This window comes from Rhinoderma darwinii, chromosome 5, assembly GCF_050947455.1.
Source record: "Rhinoderma darwinii isolate aRhiDar2 chromosome 5, aRhiDar2.hap1, whole genome shotgun sequence".
Classification (NCBI taxonomy): domain Eukaryota; kingdom Metazoa; phylum Chordata; class Amphibia; order Anura; family Rhinodermatidae; genus Rhinoderma; species Rhinoderma darwinii.
Genome location: NC_134691.1, coordinates 208,525,065 through 208,547,689, shown reverse-complemented (window position 1 = coordinate 208,547,689; position 22,625 = coordinate 208,525,065). Strand labels below are relative to the sequence as shown.

The 22,625-nt window shown below is 42.4% G+C and overlaps 1 protein-coding gene across 4 annotated transcripts in view; it reads left to right on the top strand.

The window, feature by feature from the left end:
- The window catches only part of CTNND2 (catenin delta 2), a 794,124-nt gene that overhangs the window by 329,438 nt on the left and 442,061 nt on the right, over nt 1-22,625 (top strand). For all 4 annotated transcript variants that reach the window (XM_075826901.1, XM_075826902.1, XM_075826899.1 and 1 more), the window contains exon 10: nt 19,782-19,914. In XM_075826901.1, the coding sequence (XP_075683016.1) occupies nt 19,782-19,914 (133 nt within the window). The remainder of the gene's footprint in view (nt 1-19,781; nt 19,915-22,625) is intronic.

The following is a 22,625-nucleotide window of genomic DNA, read 5'->3' as shown; positions in this document are numbered from 1 at the left end:
AGTCTTACGCTGACACCAAGCCTATTAGGGCATGCCTCCTGGGGGAGCTTATAGGCTGCCGTACTTGGCAGACCAGGAGTCCATTGTTAGGCCTCCAGTTGCCATAGCTACCATCAGCATCCCTGCAATCGCGTCCTGGGGATGCCAATCGGCTACAAACCGCTTAGATGCCGTGGTCACTTTTGACTGCGGCATCTAAGGGGTTAATGGCGTGGATCGGCGCTAGCTCCGGTACAGCTGACACCCGCAGCTGATGGCGCAAGCTCAGCTTCTGAGCCCACGTTATTTTCTTATCGTAAGTATACAACATTTTGCTGGAAGCACTAGCTTTCCATGACGTATACTTACGACAAATGTCAGGAAGGGGTTAATGGCCTGGTGGGCGGTACTACTCAGTGATTGGCAACCTTCCCTGTATAACTGCCTAAAGAAACGTCTGTCAATCACTGAGTAGCTCCGCTCACAGGACTACTAAGCCCAGAATGAGCAGAAGTTTAAATAAATAAATTACAAGTTATAATGAATCTTTTCCCACAAAACGTCAATTATGTGAATTTTCTCTGCTAGTTCTGCTGTAAAATATGGTACACACAGACCAAAATGCATGTTCAATGTGAAGGGTTTAATAATTTATTCATGCTGCATTCTTAGAGTATGGTGATAATACTCTGATTTATGGTTCATACACAGTAGGAGCCTTAGGCTCAAACGTGATGTGAAAGGGCCCTTAAAAATAAAATTAAAAAAAAGTTTTAATAGAATACTAATATTTAATCTTAAATGAGCCTGATTGTCATGGCTGTGGGGAATGTGGACCCACTCCGCTGTAATGGAGTAGCTGCTGGCCAAACAAAATGTCAATAACTGTCACTAGGGCGAGAGTACCTAGATAGCTGGCTTGTGCTGGATAATCAGAAGCTGGCTTCTGCCGGACTATCGGAAGCTGGCTTGTGCTGGATAATTGGATTTGTCTATGATACAAGACACGGGAGCTGTAGTCTTCATGGACACTGGACTTGGCACGGACACCGATATTAAAGTTTCGGACACTGGACTCGGCACGGACACGGATACTGAACCGTCACGGACTCTGGACTTGGCGTGGATACTAAAGTCATCTCAGACACTGGACTTGGCACAGACACCGGACACAGATACTGAAGTCGTCACGGACACTAGACTGGGCACGGACACTAAACACGAATACAGTATAACACTAGGGATCCTTTGCAGACCAACACAGGGTTAGACACAATATTGCTCAGGCAATGTGGAAGTGGGCAGAGTTCTTTTTAAAGTTCCGAGTGTGCTGGGATTCGTTAGGGGCGACGTTCCTGGTGTGCGCGTTATCCCTTTGAGACCGGGGACGTGCGCGCGCACCCTACGGGCATCAGCCATTCGGCCCGGCTCCCCAAATACAGTGCAAAAAGTCTCTAGGAACAACTGTAGGTTGGAAAACTCCGGCCCCCTCACCTTCCAAGATAGGGTACGCCCATGCCAGAGCTTTGCCAGAAGGTAGGGAGAAAATAAAGGCAACTTTGGTCAGGTCAGAAGGAAATAGATGTGGATGCAGATGGAAGTGGATCTTGCACTGGTTGAGGAAGACACAACAGGTTCTTGCAACTCCATCGTAATGAGGTGGAAGTGACAACGAAATTCCGGCTCCAGAACTGACTGAGTGGTGGCGGGTAGTGGAGTAGGTGGAGCAGCAACTAAAGCAAGATCAAAGTGTGTGGCAATAGCATTGACCGCTTGCAGCAGCTGATCCTGGCATGCTCGGACATCTCACATGTCTGCTTGCATTACTTGGACCTGCGTCTTGGATTGACCAGCGGGATCCATGGCATGAGCAAACTGTCACGGCTGTGGGAAATGAGGACCCACTGGGCCACTCCGCCTTAATGGAGTAGCTGCTGGTCAAACAAAATTTCAATGACAGTCACTTTGCGAGAGTACCTGGATAGCTGGCTTGTGCCGGACTATCAGAAGCTGGCTTGTGTCGGATAAACGGAAGCTGGCTTGTGCTGGATAATTGGACTTGTCTTGGATACAGGACACGGGAACTGTAGTCACGAACACTGGACTTGGCACGGACACCGGACAAGGGCACTGAAGTCGTCACGGACACTGGACTTGGCAGGGACACTGGACATGGATACTGAAGTCGTCATGGACATTGGACTTGGCCCAGACACGGATACAGAAGTCGTCACGGACACTGGACTTGGTACGGACACTGATACAGAAGTCGTCATGTACTCTGGACTTGACATGTACACCGGACATGGATACTGAAGTCGTCATGGACACTGGACTTGGCACGGACACCAGACACGGATACTGAAGTCATTATGGACACTGGACTTGACACGGAAACCAGATACTGAAGTTGTCACGGACACTGGACTTGGCACGGACACCAAACACGGATATAGGATAACCCTAGGGAACCTTTGCAGACTAACACAGGGTTAAATACAATATTGCTTAGGCAATGTGGAAGTGTACAGAGTTCTTTTTAAAGTCCCAGGTGTTCTGGGATTGGTTAGGGCTGATGTTCCTGGTTGCACGCTGGAACTTTAAGACCGGGGACGAGCGCGTGCAATCTACGGGCATCAGCCGGAGGAGAGAGCAGTGTGCGCCGGCGTCTGGGAAAAAAAAATGCCGGCAAGGCTTCAGAGTCCTGCGGTCGCGGCTGCCAGTAATTGGGGAGTTCCGGCGGTTATCGACCGCGGGCATTATGCTGATTCTATGTTATTTGCCTACAGCATTGTAATAGAGAATTTACACTTGATTTAATCCTGCCCTCTAAAGATAAAGAGGGAGATTTATCAAAACTGCTACGAAGGAAAAGTGGAGTAGTTGCCCACGGCAACCAATCAGGTTACTGCTTTCATTTTCAAAACGATCTCTGCAAAATTAAATGTGAAATCTGATTGGTTGCTATGGGCAACTACTCAACTATTTTTTTTGCACTAGTTTTGATCAATTTCTTCCAATGACTGCTGACCTTGCCTCCAGTGTACACAGCACAAACGGAAAAAATATCTTTAGAAAACAGTGTTAGGCTAGGTTCACACAACATTTTTTGCATTCTGTTGGATGGTACTGTTTTATTTTTTGGTCAAATTTACCTTTAAAAGGGGATGCAACTGGACACCAAATTGATGGTTTGTTTTCTGTCCTGTTCAAACACAGGATCCAGACGTATCCAGTAAATTTTCCAATAGATGTCAATGAAACCGGACGCAACAGTATAAGCAATGTGTTGCATCATGGTGAAAAGGTACCTTTTTTTCTAATCTTGCAGGAATTTATGACCTGCAAACAGCATTTGTTCTAGGGAAAAGTCCATCCACCTAGCAACAGCTAATGGGTATTCAGCTGTAAATCCATCTGTACACTCCACTTGCATTCCATCGGCGGTGTCTCCATAGGCATGTCCCTCATGCAGTCTCCTTTGTGTTCCATAGATCCAATCTCTTTGTGAAATATACTGATATATATATATATATATATATATATATATAGACAAAAAAACAAAATCCAGCAGCACCGGTGAATAAGAAGATGTGGGTGCAGGTCCCAGAGAGCAGACCAAGCTCTCAATATCAACAGAAATGCAAAAATAGGCAGCACACCATAGATTAAGTGAAAAAAAGAGGGTACTTTATTAGTCCCAAGTGCGACGTTTCAGCTCTATCCACTAGAGCCTATTTTTGCATTTCTATATATATATATATATATATGTAAGGATTATATTTTTGCAAACAATATACATGGTAATGATCCCTGACAGTCCCCCCTAAAAATATTATTACTCTATCCCTGAGTCTTGCCTATCAACCTTCTACTGACCACTCGAACCAGGCGGGTAGGGGTTTTGGATTTCTTCACCAGCTTGAAACAAGCTACTCCTTATGAGTAATCCTCCTTTGTACCTGGACTTCCAAGGTTTCGGAGTGGTCCTAAATTTCCCTATTCTCAGGATACAGGATGGTTGTCTTGGTATAATCCAGAAACCACTGCTGGTTGTAATATATATAATTAATCCAGTCTACATTTTTAATAACGGTAATAATTGTTGCACTGTGACTTACTGTCCTAATGGGACTTTAACCCCTGCAGACACAACCAGTCATGGGCAACATCTTCCCCAAACCTAAAGACACCCAGGTAACCTAACCTCCGGGCTCTCATTGCTGCCATGTACTTCTTACATATGAGTGACAACAACCAGTGACCTTCACCTCACACCTCCACATAAAACTCCTCAGATCGTAATTTGCAGTGCCGTGGCATATTTACACACATTATAATTATAAACCTCAGACAATATAAACTATAGGGCCTCAATTAATAATATAATGTTATCACCAAACTCATGCTATCACCCTCAGGTTTTGGGTCCCATCAGTTCATTGCCAGTCCTGTACATCATCGTCCTCTTCTCCTGTCTTCTGTTCTTCCGTGGAGTCAGACTGCACAGTGGTGATTTATTATTATCCTCCACCTGGTCACTTATTAAAACACGTGATCCTGCTGACGGATTCACTCAGGTCTTTGGTCTTTACTTTGATCTTTGCTGATGTCATCAGGACTTGGTTTGGTCCTTCTCATCTGTCAGACACCGTCTCTTTTAGTATATGTCACCGGGCTGTACATAGCACCTCATGCTGTGAGCCTGGGGTGAGATCCCACGTAGACGGAGTATTATTGTGATTACCACAAACCCTCCGCATCTGTCCTCTTCCTCCGGTAAATTACTTGTCTGGACGGCTGATTAGAATTGTGACACTGCCGTCAGTTCATGATAAACGCGTTGTACTGGCTCAGACTGCGCCTGCCGCATCTGAGTGATGGAGTTCATCATATTAAAAGTCTTTTAGTTCATGTTTACTGGCACTTGCCGGGGACCCCCAACCCTTCTCAATTGTTAAAATAAATACTAATCTGGTGATAACATCATCCGCATACACTATAAACGTTGTTCTAAGTACATACAATAATAATGACAGGCCCTTAAACAACATCAAACAAACACCTTTTATATAAGAAAAACTTCTCTGTTCCACTGGACAGGGCACCTAAAAGATGTGTAATTACTGGGTACATTGTATTTGAACTTGGTGTCACACTTTCCAGCAGGATTTATACCTTGATCTCAGCTGATTACCTGGAACAGCTCCTATTCACAGAAATATACACAGATTCCACATGTTTATCTGACAAGTGTCTCAAACCAATCCCCCCCCCTACTCTGGTTCGTTCTACCTGGGAAGGCCTCTCAAGGTCTCTTCTCTTTGTGGGAGCTGGGTATGATAAGGTTGGCACCGGTCTGCCAGGACTGTTCTGTAGGCAAATCAAACAACTCTAACAGAATTTACCAGCATCAGCTGTAAAGCCTGGGACATACCAATTAGATCTTACCACATCGATCCTTGCAGTCTTGGGGCATATGTGAGGTCATACACCATCAATGTAAGTGCCATCAAGAGAGCCTTGGGTGCTAACGGTTTACCTTCCTTTATCCGTCCACATACTGTTAGAATCTGGTTCTCACGCCTTCCGCTCCCAGTTGGACACTTTCTGTGGAGAACAAGCTTTTCATCGCATAATCAATAATTGATCTTAATCAGATAATTAATTTGAAGAAAAAACATTAACAATTACATATTTATGTTCAACGTTCACACTGGGCAGTAACAGTGTGAACAAAAATATTTTCAAATGGGAATCTACTTGCACTGAGAATTTATCATTTACACAAACATAATACCGACGCCTCCAGTAGTCCAATGCTGAGGCTGGTCCAGAACTTTACATAAAACTTAATCTCAGTATTCAATATTCCCACAACACTTTGTGAATATCGTTATTAAAGAGGCTCTGTCACCAGATTTTGCAGCCCCTATCTGCTATTGCAGCAGATAGGCGCTGCAATGTAGATTACAGTAACGTTTTTATTTTTAAAAAACGAGCATTTTTGGCCAAGTTATGACCATTTTCGTATTTATGCAAATGAGGCTTGCAAAAGTACAACTGGGCGTGTTGAAAAGTAAAAGTACAACTGGGAGTGTATTATGTGCGTACATCGGGGCGTGTTTACTACTTTTACTAGCTGGGCGTTGTGTATAGAAGTGTCATCCACTTCTCTTCACAACGCCCAGCTTCTGGCAGTGCAGCACTGTGACGTCACTCACAGGTCCTGCATCGTGTCTGCACCAGAGGCTACAGTTGATTCTGCAGCAGCATCAGCATTTGCAGGTAAGTAGCTACATCGACTTACCTGCAAACGCCGATGCTGCTGCAGAATCATCTGTAGCCTCTGGTGCCGACACGATGCAGGACCTGTGAGTGACGTCACAGTGCTGCACTGCCAGAAGCTGGGCGTTGTGAAGAGAAGTGGATGACACTTCTATACACAACGCCCAGCTAGTAAAAGTAGTAAACACGCCCCGATGTACGCACATAATACACGCCCAGTTGTACTTTTACTTTTCAACACGCCCAGTTGTACTTTTGCAAGCCTCATTTGCATAAATACGAAAATGGTCATAACTTGGCCAAAAATGCTCGTTTTTTAAAAATAAAAACGTTACTGTAATCTACATTGCAGCGCCTATCTGCTGCAATAGCAGATAGGGGTTGCAAAATCTGGTGACAGAGCCTCTTTAAACAAACTAACTTTGGGACAACATCTGGAGAACTGCTGACATCTTATCATTGTACAAACACCAGTTCAATACTTGGGATAACACTGTTCCCCTGTCGCTACACACAACGTCTGCAGTGGGGAAGATACCGGCCGGGCTTCAGGCCCCCCTGAGAACAGGTCTACACATACGAGCACCGCGTCATACACTTCTACCTCGGGTAGCTGTATGTTCTGTGTCACGAAGCGGGTGAGTGGACCCACTAGGCCGTACCGCCGTAGCGGGAAGGCAGCTGGCCAAACCACAGGAAACCCCAGAAATACAATGTCCCGCACAAGGGTACCTGGATAGTCCAGACGGTGACCGAAGCTCTGGCACAGATGAGATGGGTGCAGCATATGGCGCCAAACGTGGCGGATGACACAGGAGCCGCAAGTTGCGCCAGACGTGGCGGATTCCTCCGGACGTGGCAGAGGACACAGGACTTGGCGGATTCCTCTGGACGTGGCAGATGACACAGGACGTGGCAGATGACACAGGACGTAGCAGATGACACAGGACGTGGCGGATGACACAGGACGTGGCGGATTCCGCCGGACGTGGCAGATGACAGGACGTGGCGGATTCCTCCGGACGTGGCAGATGACACAGGATGTGGCGGATTCCTCCGGAAGTGGCAGATTCCTCTGAACGTGGCACGACTTGATACTAAGGCAAAGCACGGGAAACCGGAACGGGGATCAAGGCACGGGTAACAACAGGAACGGAAAACACTAAGGGACCATTTGCAAGACAGACTGGGAAAACTAACAACGTTCAGGCAAGGATTAGAAGGCCAGGGGCCTTCTTATAGACCAGGAAATCGTGGCAGTTGATGATGCCGATTTCCTATTTGCGCGCGCTGGCCCTTTAAGGCCGGGCGCGAGCGTGCGCGCGCACCCTACGGGACACAGCTGAACGGAGCGGAAGTGAGCGCTGGCGTCTCCTAGGAGTGAGACGGAGACCAGCGCTACAGATCCATGGCTGCGGGCGTCGGGAGGTGAGTAAACCCGACGGCCCGCGGCCATGGACGCTACATTCTACAGTCGCTGGGACGGGTAATCTGGCCGGGCTGCAGTTTTCACAGGTACCTTTGCTGTTTTACCTATGTCATGCCGTGCGCACATCATGCCGGCTACTACAAACCTAGTGGTGGCATTATTGTATCCAGGGGCAAGCCAATTTACTGATACCTGGCTGCACATACCCTTGTTGTCAGGTCTGTCTTCTCTTGCTCTCTCAATTGGCTTACCCGATGTTCCAATAAAGTTCCTATTACCAATGGGCCCATAATTGTGGGCGATGCCAAAAGCGTACCTAGAGTCAGTGTAAATGTCGGCCGTCTTACCTTCTGCCAGGTTACAGCCTCAGCGAGCACCTCCAGCTCCGCTCCTTGAGATGAATGAGAAGGTGAGAGTGGTTTATGGATGATTTACCTTGTGCCTCGTATCCTGTCTTGTACATAGTGTATATGATCAAGTATTTCTACATTACAAATTTACATTATGTCACATATAGATAGAACATTTCAAAGGGGTGGCGTCTTCATTCTCTAAAATAAAAACAAATATTATACATTTCTCCACACTCATCTGATAATCCAGAACACTTTGAGAATCTCACTTTTATCAGGTTCTGTAAATACTTGATTAATACAAAAACAAATAAAAATTACAAAAATCTTTACATAAAATTAACAATGTTCAGATAATTTTCACCTCCTTCCCTACTAAATCTGTAAAGACTCATCTGTGAGTGACCTCGGCCTCTTGTGTAAATTTGCTGGAGGGGGATGGTCTCTTACACATTTTGTAGATCTCCTGGAACCAAATTCATTAATTCAAAACAAACCAAAATTGTACCTGATCAGTTCCTTCACCATCCCCCCCTTTGTGGACTCTGCGAAAGTAATGTAGCAGGGTTCAAAACTACATCTCAACATAACTTCCTAATGAACTGACAACAGTATATGACTTTCCTCTCTATTATTTCTGTATTTGTTTCCCTTTTTTTTTGTTTTTTTTATAATAACTGCTCTATCTCCAGTAACTATGAACTTTTCTTCCTTAGGGTATGTTCACACGGCCTATTTTCGTCCGTATTTCGGGCCGCAAATGGCCGAAAAACGGCTGAAGGATCGGAAGCAGAACGCCTCCAAACATCTGGCCATTGATTTCAATGTTAAAAACAGCATTCTGTTCCGACGGGCCGTTGTTTTTCGCTGCCGTTTTGAAAACCGTTGCTAATGTAAACCTCTGTCTAGAAATTACATCTTCTACTTCATTTGTATGTCCTGGAACATAATGTGCTGTCAACTCTATGCCTCTCTCAATTTGAAAATTGTAGTACCTCTACACTTAAGTTTCTTCATTTTATTCCTCCCATTTTATTGATAATGCATGGATCTGGACTAACTGTGGTGGGGAATTTTCTTTAAGGCCTGGCAACCTAATCATGGATCTTTGAGTTCTAATACGTTTATGTGTAGCTTCTTTTCTACCCCCGACCAGATACCTCGTACTGTTGAATTTGTTAAGAATGCACCCCATCCAAGCAGAGAAGCGTCTGATGTTAATGTGGTGTTTGGTGAAGGTGGGCGAATTGGGCATGGTACAGTGTCTCTTAGTTGCAGGATTTTCTATAATGCCTCTCTCACGCTTTTAGAAAGTGTTTTTTCGTTGTTTCAACTGTGACCTTGTTTGAGGACCTCTCTCAACCACAACTGCATCTGTCTGTAAAATGCTGGGGCTCGCTTGAGACCTGGTTACATTGCAACTATCTTCCCAATTAGTCTTGCCAGGCCACTCTGGGAAGTTCCCCCTGCTACCATTACTAATTGATTATGTCCCCTAGGGCCTCCCATTTATTTTCTCTGGGATGCCTAATTGAAAACTACTTGTGTCCATGAAAAAACGCAAATACCCCAGCGATTATTGGCAGCAGCACTGATTTCTTGTTTATGGAAAAAAAACTCTGCTTGTGAGAAGGGATATAACCATAACCTATTGTGAGACTAATAGATTTTTTTTCTTGTTTAATATTAAAATGTTGTCCAGGTACACTAGCCATAAGACCCCTTTTGTTATATGAGTAATTATTGATTTCATCACCCTTGTGTAGGTATATGGTGCGTTTAAGAGGCCAAATACCATCACATTCCGTCGATATGTCTGACATCTCCATTTGAATCCTAGTAAGCGCCTGGGCTACATTTATTGAGTGGAATGAAAAATATGCCTGGGAAAGACGATTAAAAGTATACCATTTATTAAGCATTCATTAAATTTGAAAAAATACTGGTTCTAGAAAATAACACAGGTTTGAATAGTTTAAAGAGAGTAGCGGAGAGGTGACAGAGAGGAAGATATTTAATTTTTTCTGAATCCCTCCTATCAAACTAGTCACTGGCATATTCCATTGAGTGGCTAACTCTCTATCAATAAATATTGCTACCCTACGTGTTTCAACATTCAAGTATTTGATTAATTGCAGCATCAGGGGTATAGTTCAATAAGTGCATGCTCTGCCAAGGCATTCGTCTTAAAGTTGAAATAAATTGTTACAAATGTTGATCAAGTTTTTCGAGTATATCTAGTCTCAGAGTCGTGAAGTCGTAATGTGAGTCTAAGTAGTCTCAGAGTCCTGGAGTCATGAAGTCATAATGTAAAATTAAATAGTCTCAGAGTCGTGGACGCGCCATACTCCAATAAACACGGCATAAGAAACCATCAAAAACTTCATCAGTCAGTGAGTCTATGAAGAACCCTGATCTACGAATCTACGATCATAAACGCTTTAAGATACATGTATCCAATAAAAGATACAGTGTGTACCCATCATAGGATTATTCTCAATACCATGAGATACTAATAAAGAACAGAACACTGATCCGGTTTCACCTTGACCATAAAAGGCTATCTAGGCAAGATCCGGAGACTGTAAAACCAGGATTGGAACGAACACGAAAGGGTCAGATAAAAAAAAACAGAATATTCAAGCCCTGTGGCTTGATGGTATTTATCCACTGGACTTCCCTTAGTGAAAGCTTCCTGTCAAAATGTCGCTCTCTGATGGGTGGAATCACTACCTCTATATCTCTATTATCTCTGAGGAATTGCCCTTCTGGTATTCCCTCATGTGTCTGGGTTTGGGTTTTTCTTTCCTTCGTTCAATGTCGCAGATATGGTCCCTGATGCGTCTGCAGTACTCCCTTGTGGTTTTGCCCACAAAGTGGAGGCGGAAGGCCGCTCGTAAGATAGACAATCCCATTAGAACAACAATTTATTAAGGACTTTAACTGGTATATCCTGGCCGTCAACCCGCTTGTGAATGTATTACCGGTGTTGATCGAGTTGTATACCTTGCAGGCACCACACCAATACGTCTTATCACTTAGGCAAGTACCTGAGATTACCATTGGTCTCAAATTACTGCTTACTAATCTATCGCTAATGTTATGGCCCCTTCTTTAGTTCATTGCAGGACTATCACTTGTGATTTCTCAAAAATCTGTGTCGGATTTTAAAATACCCCAGTATGTTTGGAGAATATCTCGTATCTCTGCATGTGCAGAATCATAGGTCCCTATGATCTGGCTAGAGAATCACTCCTCTGATCTGATTATGGGGTTAGCAGTTGTTCTCTGTTGGGAGCGTTGGTAAGCTGTTTTTAATATGCCATCCAGATATCCACTTCTGTGAGATCTCTTTCTTAATTCCCACGCAGAGAACTTAAAATCCAAAAATGTTCAGCAGGTTCTGCGGGCCCTCAATTTTGCGCTTTATGGAATCCTTTATGCAGGTCTTGTGGGTGCCAGCTAATCCACCAGAATAAGCTATTGAAAGCGACCCTCCGGTCTCGGGACAGAGTTGTAAATGTGATGGGGTATATGGTGTAATTATATCTGATCCCTTCAGTTGTCTCCTCTGCCTTGCATCTCCCATTTTAGGGTCCCCTCTGTGTTGTCTCAAAATGGCCACAGCGCTTCTCAGACGGAGTCTAAGACACTCCCACTGTTCGAGCATTGGACATAACTGCTCATGTGAGCATTTTTGGCCAATCTAAGAACAGTGGTAGTGTCTTAGACTTAAAGTCTTAGAATCGCTGCAGCCATTTTGGGACAGCACAGTGGGAACCCTAAAATGGTAGCTCCATGGCAGAGGGGCACAGCTGGAGGGCATCAGATATTATTGCTCCATATACACCATCATATCTTAAATGTTGGCCCGGGACTTGAGGGTCGCTTTAAGCAGTCCAAGCCTGTGGTAGGGTCATTTTCTGGACCCAGTACTCTTTTTCTATTTTGATAAATACTTTAAATCGTCTTTTCCAGGCAGATTTTTAATTTCACTCTTTTTAAAGACGAAAACCACTAAGAATGACATAAATATGCTTTCTATACATATATCGAGTGAAATGCATAATTTATGTCTATTTTCAAGTGGAAAGATTCCCTCTAACAGAAATTTTAGTTCCCAGATTGTAACTGAAACCAAGTCTGTTCAGTGGCTTTACAATTGTGACTCAACCAGCCTTTTTGGTTTGGCTGTGCTGCAGAAATTTTTCCAAAATGTATGGCGAATCCCAGTATTGGTTTTAACTTACCATTTGTCCAAGATCAAGGTTTCTTCCTCTGGAAGGGAAATTTTTCCAGTGGCAATGTCCATTATTTACAGTCTCCCAAACATTTAAATATGCTTGTGAAGCAACCAAGGTTCTTTTGCTTACCTGACTGGAATCTGTGGGTAGGTAGTGAATGTTCTTTAAGCGCTTCATCTAGCTGTGCTGGAGCTTGCGCCTCTGTTGTGTGGTCTTTCGAAACGTCCCTGAGTGGGACCTTAAGGTCCGACCCTCTGAACGAAAGTTTTTTTTTATGAGTTAGTTGTGGGCTTTTTGTAAACTGCAAATGATTTCTGTGCCCTGTATCTTCCCTTCACCTCCTGTATAAACTCAGGTCCAAAAAGGTTTTACGACTCTAGATTAGGGAATTCATAACTTTTTGCGCAAGCTCTGACAATCCTGTGAATGTACGCCACCTAGTCCTTCGTATGTTAGTCACATAATATTTAATGTTTGTCCTGTAATCCGGACGGCTCTGCCTGCAGCGTTCAGCAATAAGTGTTTTAACATTAGCCTTATTACTTATGTCTTCTGAAATCCTCAAGTGGTGTAGTTTTGTAAATAGAGTCACTTTTGGCTAGTTTCCACTGTACTGGTACCTTAGGGGCTTTGCAAAAGCAACATGGTGCCAATAAACCAATCCAGCAAAATCTCTACTCCAAAAGCCACATGGCGCTCCTACACTTCTGAGCCCTGCCATGTACCCAAACAGCAGTTTATGACCACATATGGGGTATTTCTGTACACTGGAGAAGTTGCTTTAGAAATGTTGGGGTGCTTTTTCTTCTTTATTCCTTGTGGACATTGATTTGTTTTTAGCTAAAACAACATCTTATTGGGAAAAAAATTAAATTTTCGTTTTCACGTCCAAATTCGAATAAAATCTATGAAATACCTGTGGGGTCAAAATGCTCACTACACCCCTAGAGAAATTCCTTAAGTGGTGTAGTTTTCTTATTTCCCATATGTCTTCTTTAGATTGGCATCGGTTTTTGAATATCTTTTTATTTTTCTAGGACGTTACAAGGCTTAGAACTTTAGCAGAAATTTCTCACATTTTCAAGAAAATTTCAAAAAGCTATTTTTACAGGGACCAGTTCAGTTGTGAAGTGGCCAAATGGTCAAAATACTCACTACACCCCTAGATGAATTCCTTGTAGTGTGTAGTTTCCAAAATGGGGTATTTTATGGGGTGTTTCCTTTGTTTTGCCATCACAAGATCTCTTCAAACCTGACATGGTGCCTAAAATATAATAATATAAATAATTTTATAAGAAAAATAAAAAGAAGGCCCCAAAATCCTCAAGTTGCTCCTTTGCTTCTGAGGTCTGTGTTTCAGTCCATCAGCAAGCACACTAGGGCCACGTGTGGGATAGTTCTAAAAACTGCAGAATCTGGGCAATAAATATTGAGTTGCGTTTCTCTGGTAAAACCTTGTGTGCTATAGAAAAAATTGATTTAAATATGAAGTTCTGCAAAAAATATTTAATTTGTAAATTTCACCTGTACATTGCTTTAATTCTTGTGAAACATTGTAAATGCTGTTTTGAATACTTTGAGGCGTGCAGCTTTTAAATGGGATGATTCATGGGGGTTCGTGTATAGGCCCCTCAAAACCACTTCACACCTGAACTGGTCCCTCTAAAAATAGCCTTTTGAAATCTCCTTGAAAAAGTAAGAATATTTTGCTAAAGTTCTAAACCTTGTAACATCCTAGAAAAATTAAAGGATGTTAAAAAAAAACTATGCCAATCCAAAGTAGACATATGGGAAATTTGAAACTACACCACTTGAGGAATTCATCTAGGGGTGTAGTGAGCATTTTGACCCCACAGGTGTTTTAATAGATTTTATTAGAATTTGGCAGTGAAAATAAAAATTACATTGTTTTACAATAAGACGTAGCTGTAGCTTAACATTTTTTATTTTCTCAACAAATAAAGGAGAAAAAGCACCCCAAGATTTGTAAAGGAATTCCTCCAGAGTACGGAAATACCCTGTATGTGGTCATAAACTGCTGTTTGAGTACACAGCAGGGCTCAGAAGGGAAGGAGCTCCATTTGGCTTTTGGACTGCAGATTTTGCTGGATTGGTTTCTGGGCGCTATGTCGCATTTGCAAAGCACCTGTGGGACCAAAACAGTGGAAACCCCCCAGTAGTGACCCCATTTTAGAAACTAGACCCAGGTATTCACCTAGGGATGTAGTGGGCTTGTTAACCCTGCAGGTGGTTTCCAGACATTAGTGTGCACTCGATGTTAGAGAGTGAAAATGGCAATTTTACCATAGATATGCCAATATGTGGTGCCCAGCTTGTGCCACCATCAACAGACAGCTCTCATTACGCTGTGTTTCTCATTTTTAAATACACCCTACATGTGACCCTAATCTTTTGCCTGGACATTCGACAAGGCTCACGAGTGAAAGAGTACCATGCGAAGTTGAGGCCTAATTTGGCGACTTACAAAGTATTGGTTCATAATTACAGAGGCTCTGATGTGAAATAATAAAATACCTGAGAAGTGACCCCATTTTGGAAAATACACCCATCAAGGCATTTATTAAGGGGTGTAGTGAGCATTTTCACCCCACAGGTATTTTCCATAAATGAATGTACTCCGAATCGTGTGAAGTAAAAATTGCAATTTTTCACTAGATATACCATTTCAGTGGCAAATATGTCATGCCCAGTTTATGCCACTGGAGATACACACCCGAAAAAGTGTTAAAAGTGTTTTCCCGGGTATGGCGATGCCATATATGTGGAAGTACACAGCTGTTTGGACACACTAAGTCTCAGAAGGGAGGGAGCGCCATTCGGCTTTTGGAGCGTGGATTTTGCTTTGTAGTAGTTTTGTTTGAGTATTGCTGGTGTTTCAGTTTATAATGTGGTGGCATATGTAAGCTGTGCGGAGTGCATCAGGGCATAATAGGTGGTATAATAATGGGGGAAAGAAAAACAATAAAATAATCCATAGATGTGCGATACGCTGTGGAGTAATCCTTTCTGCACAGGCCAGTGTCACACTGATGAATGATGTCCTTTCTTATGCCCCTTTTGGTACACACTCTGCGCCTTTGCAATTTCGGGAATTTTGCTATGAAAGTGTTATCTGGGTATAATACAGGCACCCTCGCTTAAAGCAGATATGTTTGGGCCCTCTCCTTCCTGGTTCCCTAATTTTAGGGCCGTGATAAATCGCCTTTTGAAAGGGTATAAATGTTCCCCTCGGTCCTGAACAACTGCATATTTTTCTTTACTGACGGATTGGAGCCTTAATTAATTTTATTTTTTCATAGACTTAGTGGTATGAGGGCTGTTTTTTTGCGGGACGGGCTCTTGTTATCATTGGTACCATTTTGGGATTCATGCGACTTTTTGATAATTTTTTATCCTATTTTTTGGGAGGCAAGGTGACCAAAAAACTGCAATTCTGGCATGGTTTCTTAGTTTTTTTTAATACAGCGTTCACCATGTGTTAGAAAATTAGATGTTAACTTTACTCTGCGGGTCAGTACGATTCTGGCGATACAAAATTTATAGCACTTTTTAATGTGTTAAAAGTTTTTGCACAATAAAATTACTTTTGTAGTCGCCATGTTGTGTTTACGTTTTTCTGTCAACAGAGTTGTATGAGGGCTTGATTTTTTGCTAGACGAGCTATAGTTTTTATAGGTACCAATTTTGGATACATGCGACTTTTTGATCACTTTTTATTTCATTTTTTGTAGGGCAATTTGACAAAAAAAAAGAAATTCTGGCATTGTTTTTTAGGTTTGTTTTTTTTACGGCATTCACCGCGTGAAAGAAATAACACAAACTTTTTATAGTTCAGGACATCACGGTCGCGACGAAACCAAATATGTATGGTTTATTTATTTTTTCCAATAATAAAGGACTTGATAAGGGAATAAGGGCGATTGTGTTTTATTAGTTAAAACTTTTATAATATTTTTTACAGCGTTTTTTTTTTACACTTTTTTGTAGTTCCACTATTGGACTTGAAGGTCCAACAGTCTGATTTTTTTTCTGATACATTGTGCTACCTATGTAGTGCAATGTATTAGATCTGTCAGTCGTTCACTGACAGCAAGCCGATTAGGCTCCGCCTCCAGGCGGGAACAAATCGGCTTCTGTAATGACAGACCAGGAGGCCATTGTTAGGCCCCTTGTTGCCACAGCAGTGGTCTGCAACCCTGCTATCACATGCGGGACTGCCGAGTTGTACCAATTACTTTCGGTTGCTGCATCTAAGGGGTTAATAGCAGGGATCGGAGCTAGCTAGTCAGACCGGGAGACCAGTATTAGGCCTCCGGTTGCAATTGCAGCGACCAGCACCCCGGCGATTTCTTTGCCGAGGTGGTGATTAACTGTAAACACAGTTTTTACATTAATTAATCTGCACCGTGAATGCGACAATCGTTGTTATCACCTTCAGGACCCAGCCATGTTTTGGATTTTCAATTTCATTTTTTCCTCCCCATCTTCGAAAAGCCATAACTTTTAAATTTTTCCGTCAATATAGCCATATGAGGGCTTTCTTTTTGCGGGACGAGTTGTAGTTTTTAATGGTACCATTTGTTGTACCATATAATGCATTGGGAAACTGGGGAAAAATTATTTGTGGGGTGGAATACGAAAAAAACAGGGATTGCTCAACCTTTTCAGGGGTTTAATTTTTACGGCTTTCATCATACGTTAAAAATTGCATGTTTACTTTATTCTACAGGTCAATACGATTACGGCAATACAAAATTTATATAATTTTTTTAGGTTTAGTACTTTACATGGAAGAAACTAATTGTTAAAAATAAAATTTGTGTTTTGTTGCCACATTCTGAGAGCCATAACTTTTTTCTTTGTTCCATCGATTGAGCGGTATGAGGGCTTATTTTTTGCGGGGCGAGCTATAGTTTTAACTGGTACCATTTTGGGCTACATGAGACTTTTTGATCATGTTTTATTTAATTTTTTTGTGAGATATGAATTGCCCAAAAAACAGCAATTCCGGCGTTTTATATTTTTACGGCATTCACCGTGCGCATTAAATAATGCTGTAGTATAATAGTTCGGACTTTTATGGATTCAGTGATACCAATTTTGTCTTTTTTTTTTAATTTTTACATTACTTCAGAGGAAAAATGGGAAAAAGGTGTTTTTTTTAACATTTAATTTTATTTTTTACACTGCTAAAAACTTTAAAATGTAACTTTTCTTTTACACACGTCTTTAGCCCCCTCGGGGACTTGAACCAGGACTCGCAGGATCCACCTGTAATCGATCACACCTAAGTTATGAACTTCGATGGGATCGATTACACGTGGAACCTGCGTGTCAGATACACACAGGACCCGCCGACGCTGAGCCCGTCAGGTTCGCAGAACTGACGGATTCAGTGTAAAGTGAATGATACAGCTGTTCTGTATAGAGAATACAGAACAGCTGTATCTCCAAAAGTAAAACCAATTTTTAATAAAAACGATTTAAAAAGCTACACTAATCAAACTGACTGATTTACTTATTTAAAAAAGAAAAAAAAAAGAAGCCCTCAAAGGTGTACATAGCCTTTAAGGCCCAAAATAGGCTAATCACCAAAAGGGCTAACTTCCGATAAGTGCTGGGCCATCTGCAGATCATTCCTTGGATCTCTTTAGCCTATATTACCTCTCTTGGTTCGCATACAACTTTGAGACCAACCCATGAGATTCCTATCTAGCAACATACACAGATTTTTTTTTTATGAATAGAGACAGGTATAGTAAGTCAACATATGATGCAAACCCTCGTTAAATAGTTTGCACTTGTTCTCATGGAGAAAAAGATCCTTCCTGACTCTGAAGTAGTTCAGTATTAGGTCAGCTGTTTGAAGTGGCCCCTGAATTCTTTATATTGATCCATACACCACAGCTCTGAACTTTAAGTTGCGCTGGGCCGGGTATGACAATGCTTCTCGTGGAGAATTGCTCTGTATATACAGCATTCGATGGCACATTCTACAATATATATTTTATTTTTTTAGATTTGTATGAAATCAGGAAGGAAAAAAGTGTGCCTTTATATGAAATCATGGAGGTAAAATAAGGACACTAAGAACCTATTCTCCTCTATGGGTGCCGTTTTAGGGCTGTATAAAACAAAGCTAAACTATAGCTATGTGCATGATGCCTAAATCAGCACTCCATGCACTGACTTTTTGGTAAACTTGTGGTGTGCAGCTCATGAAAACAAATAGGGGGCAATTTATTAAGACTGGCAAAAGCCTCTTAATAATTGTCACATCTTTCGGCCGGGACGTGCGGGCCACGGAGGGGAGAAGAGGAGCGGTGAGGTGAGTATACATTTTTTTATTTCATTTGTTTTATTTAACTGTCCATTATAGGTGCCATGGGAGGTAGTCTGGTCACGTGGTTTGGAAGGTAGGGGCCCAAGACAGCCCCCTACCTTGCTACTACCAATAGAGTGAATTCAGTGCCAGCCAGGATCTGGCACAGATTTTCATTATAATTTACGTCAGTTTTCTGTCATAAATTATAATAAATTTTTGGGCCACTGTGGCCCGCCCCCTTTTCTAAAGCCATGCCCCTTTTTACAAAAGTTGTCAAGGGTGGTGTGAAGAGGCCAAAAGTTTGTGGGGCAAAGTGCAACTTTTGGGACCTTTTGCCACTTACCTTCGCCAGCTGGCATAAAAAGGATGATACCTCCCCTTAGATCTAAAGCATAGAGTATCAGACTGCACTGCCGATGGAACAAGAATGGAAAATCAGATTACCATCAGATAATGCGGCTTTCTCATATGTTTGTCTCAGTGGGGTAAAGGCAAAAAACAGCCAGTGACTTCCATATAATTTTTAAGTCCACCGTTGCTAGGTCAGGATCACACACACAGTTTTGATGCCGTTTTTGTCTCTGGTTTTTAGGCAAACACATTAGTGGACACAAAAGAAATGAGATGCATCAGACTCCTCTTCATACCTTTCTTTTGTTTCAAATCCACTTTTGGCTTTGGCTAAAGAAACCTGAGCCAAATATTGCCACAGAGAATGCATCAAAACTGTGTGTGAGATCATGGCCCTATTATTTCAGTTTGTAAGTGTAATTTATGAATACTTTTATCTTTGCATTGTTTGTATATACTTTATACTGAAAAGCATAAGCATATGACCACCCTAGCTTTTCTACGTCTTTCAAAAAATGTGATGGGAAGTGTAGAACCTGACAACAAATTTACACTTTCTTATCATGTTATGTGCTGTAAATGTTAGTCTGTACTCACATTCTGAGCTTTAACTGTCGGTATATTGAACATTATGTGGCAATACTCTGCAAAGGTGTACTGCTTTTAATGTTTTATGTATGGTACAGATTTAATGCCCATTTGAAAAGAAGACCAAAGTAATCTGCTGAATATATTGGTGGTATAAAAATTTATATTGATTACATTCTCATGCTTTGTATTATATTTTGCAGAGAGTTTGGCTGGAGAGATCCAGAACTTCCAGAAGTGATACAAATGTTACAACACCAGTTCCCTTCTGTACAGTCTAATGCAGCTGCTTATCTGCAGCACTTGTGCTTTGGAGATAATAAAATAAAAGGAGAGGTAAGCAACCTTCTCACCGAAATGCTATCATAAATATTTTATCTTAAACTAGCCGTTTTCAATATTTTTCATCGACAGAACCACAGTGGGACATAGTATGAGGCACAGTTAAAAAGTTACCTTAAAATAATTATGTGCCACATTTTACTGCCTAATAACATTGTGAGGATTGTGTATTGCAAAGCTCAATCGATGCAGTAATGCAGCTATGATATGTTTATTGATTTCTGCAGCCAATCTACTTCACGTAAACATCCCTTAGCAGAACAACACAGTGTATGCAAAGCATTATCAGGATACATCTGCAGTGATCTCTGGAATGGATGCGATAAATGTCTGATAGATGTGGGTCCGATCTCCAGGATCTGCACCTATATTGGGGCTCCCTGACACCCGCCTTACCTTTACTTGATCTTGCTGCTCTCCGGTCACTGACTGACGGGGTGGTTGAGAATACAGAAACAGTCGAGCTCACTGAGCTACACTGTTTTCGGAACTCCAGAGTTGTAGAAACAGGGTAACTCACTGTTCTACTATGTTTCTGTAGCTCCTATTCACTTCTGTGGGATTTATGAAAACAGTTTAAATCAGGGAGCTCGGCTGTTTCTGTACTCTTGACCACCTCGTCAGTTAGTGTCTGTAGAGCAGCAGGAGTAGGTAGGACAGGAGTCTGGGGGCTTCATTCTAGAGATAGGTGTGGGTCCAAGGGGTGGGACCCACATCTGTTAGACATTTATGGCATATCCTGGGGTATGTCAAAGATGGGTGTACCACTTTAAGGCATATTTACATGTTGGAATTATAAATCTGTTTTGTATGCCTTCAAGCAATTGCTCAATGTAATAGCACTAAACTATAAATCATAAAACTAATTTATCATAGATTCGCTTTTCACTTTTATTTACTTTTCCTCTTCAAAAAAGTCAAAGGTGTAAAGAAACAAAACAAATACCTAAACATTGCACCACTAATTACTCTCCTTCATTCCCCACCATCTCCCCCACCCCTGGATTTGCAGGGAGAAAACAAAATGCTAAATTAGGCAACTATCTAAATAGTCTTCATTACCAATTTCTACGATTTGGCTGTTGTAGAGTCTGAATAGCTTTTGTATATAGCTGGCTGTCCTGCAAATTCTAAAGATCATCTGACAGCACACTGCTCTTGTTGGGGCTGACGTCATGTGCTCTCTTGTACACGGCAGATCAGAGTTTGGACAAGGGGGAAAGCATCTGGTGGACAGATCACACAGGTTGTAACTGTATTAGGGCATGACCACACATGGCGGAATTCCTCCGCAACTGTCCGCATCCATGCCGCACAGAATCCGCATTGCGGATTACGCTGCGGATTTTGGCAAAGTGCTGCGGATTGCCTTGCGGATTTAGTTGCGGATTTCGTTGCGGATTTCAAAGGCAAGTCTTCCAAAAAGGAACTGACATCATTTGGGAGTTCAGTTCCTATGACGACGAGCTGGACACACCCATGGCATGTATAAGTGTGGCCAGAAAGAGAAGTGAATCTCGCCGGAGAAGTATACTAGTCCGAAGTGTGGGATAATGCCTGACATCCAGGAGCGACCACTTCAATTACGCCGACAATATTTGATTCTGCTGCTGCGCACCATAGTCAGCATTGTCCGTCGTCGCCAAAGGCAACGTGTAAGTAATATTTAGTCATCTACACACATCCAATGCAAAAGTATATGTTTCTGTCTGCTAATGATATAGTAACAGGTTTCTTGGATTTCACAATCATTATTTGCACACAGGCTGAAGAACGAGGCCGTGTCCGACTGTGGGTTCACCCTTTGGTTGCAGAAAGATCAACCAAAGGTCATTTTGCACTTCTTTGCTGCGATCTAAGAAGGTATATATTTGGGATACAATCTTTCATTGTCACTGCCCCTGTTGTTCTGTTGGGTAACTTAAGAGCACATGATTCATATGTTTTGTAATGAGTCTCTGCTCACCTCTACTCACCAGGCTGCTATATGTGAGAGTAGGGTGTAGAGTAAAGTGCCCGGCTTGCAAACGCCCTGTTCTGTGCAGTGGATAGGCCATTGATTTATCAGCGCTTGCCCTCGGACAGTCGTCCCTGTCACCGATCAGTTGCCGTGAAGGGTCCATAGTGTTCGGATACCCTTCTTTGGCTTAAGTTACTCACAATTCAATAGCTCACAGAGCAAAATTGGCCAATCCCACGAATTCAAAGACTATCCCATTGCAGTGCATCTGAGAATTATCGCATAGTCACTACATACACTACCTGTGTATTGGCGATTGACAGCCTAATCAAGTCAAGGAAATCCAGGGGTAGTATCAGTCGTCCGAGCACAGCGTGTGCTTCCAAACAGCTAGTTGCTGACGGTCTCGTGTGGAGGACCCAGAGGGATGATATATTGATGGGCTATCCTGAGCATACCACATTCATTACTGGTGTCTGGACCACACCTGGGGCAAACCTACGTACAAGTAGTACAGACGGACGAAGGGTTTAATTAGTGCACACCACATGGTGTGTGTAAATGCTGGCATGTGTTTCCCACTTAGGCTGGTTACCCCGCATTTAGGTTAATCTTCTTTGTGGTGTGGTCTAGATATCCAGACAAATTTACGGGATTCTGCCGGATGAGCATCGAAGCATTTGACAGGCTGCTCGAAATTGTCAGGCCACACATTACCAAGCAGAATACCTGGATGAGGATGGCG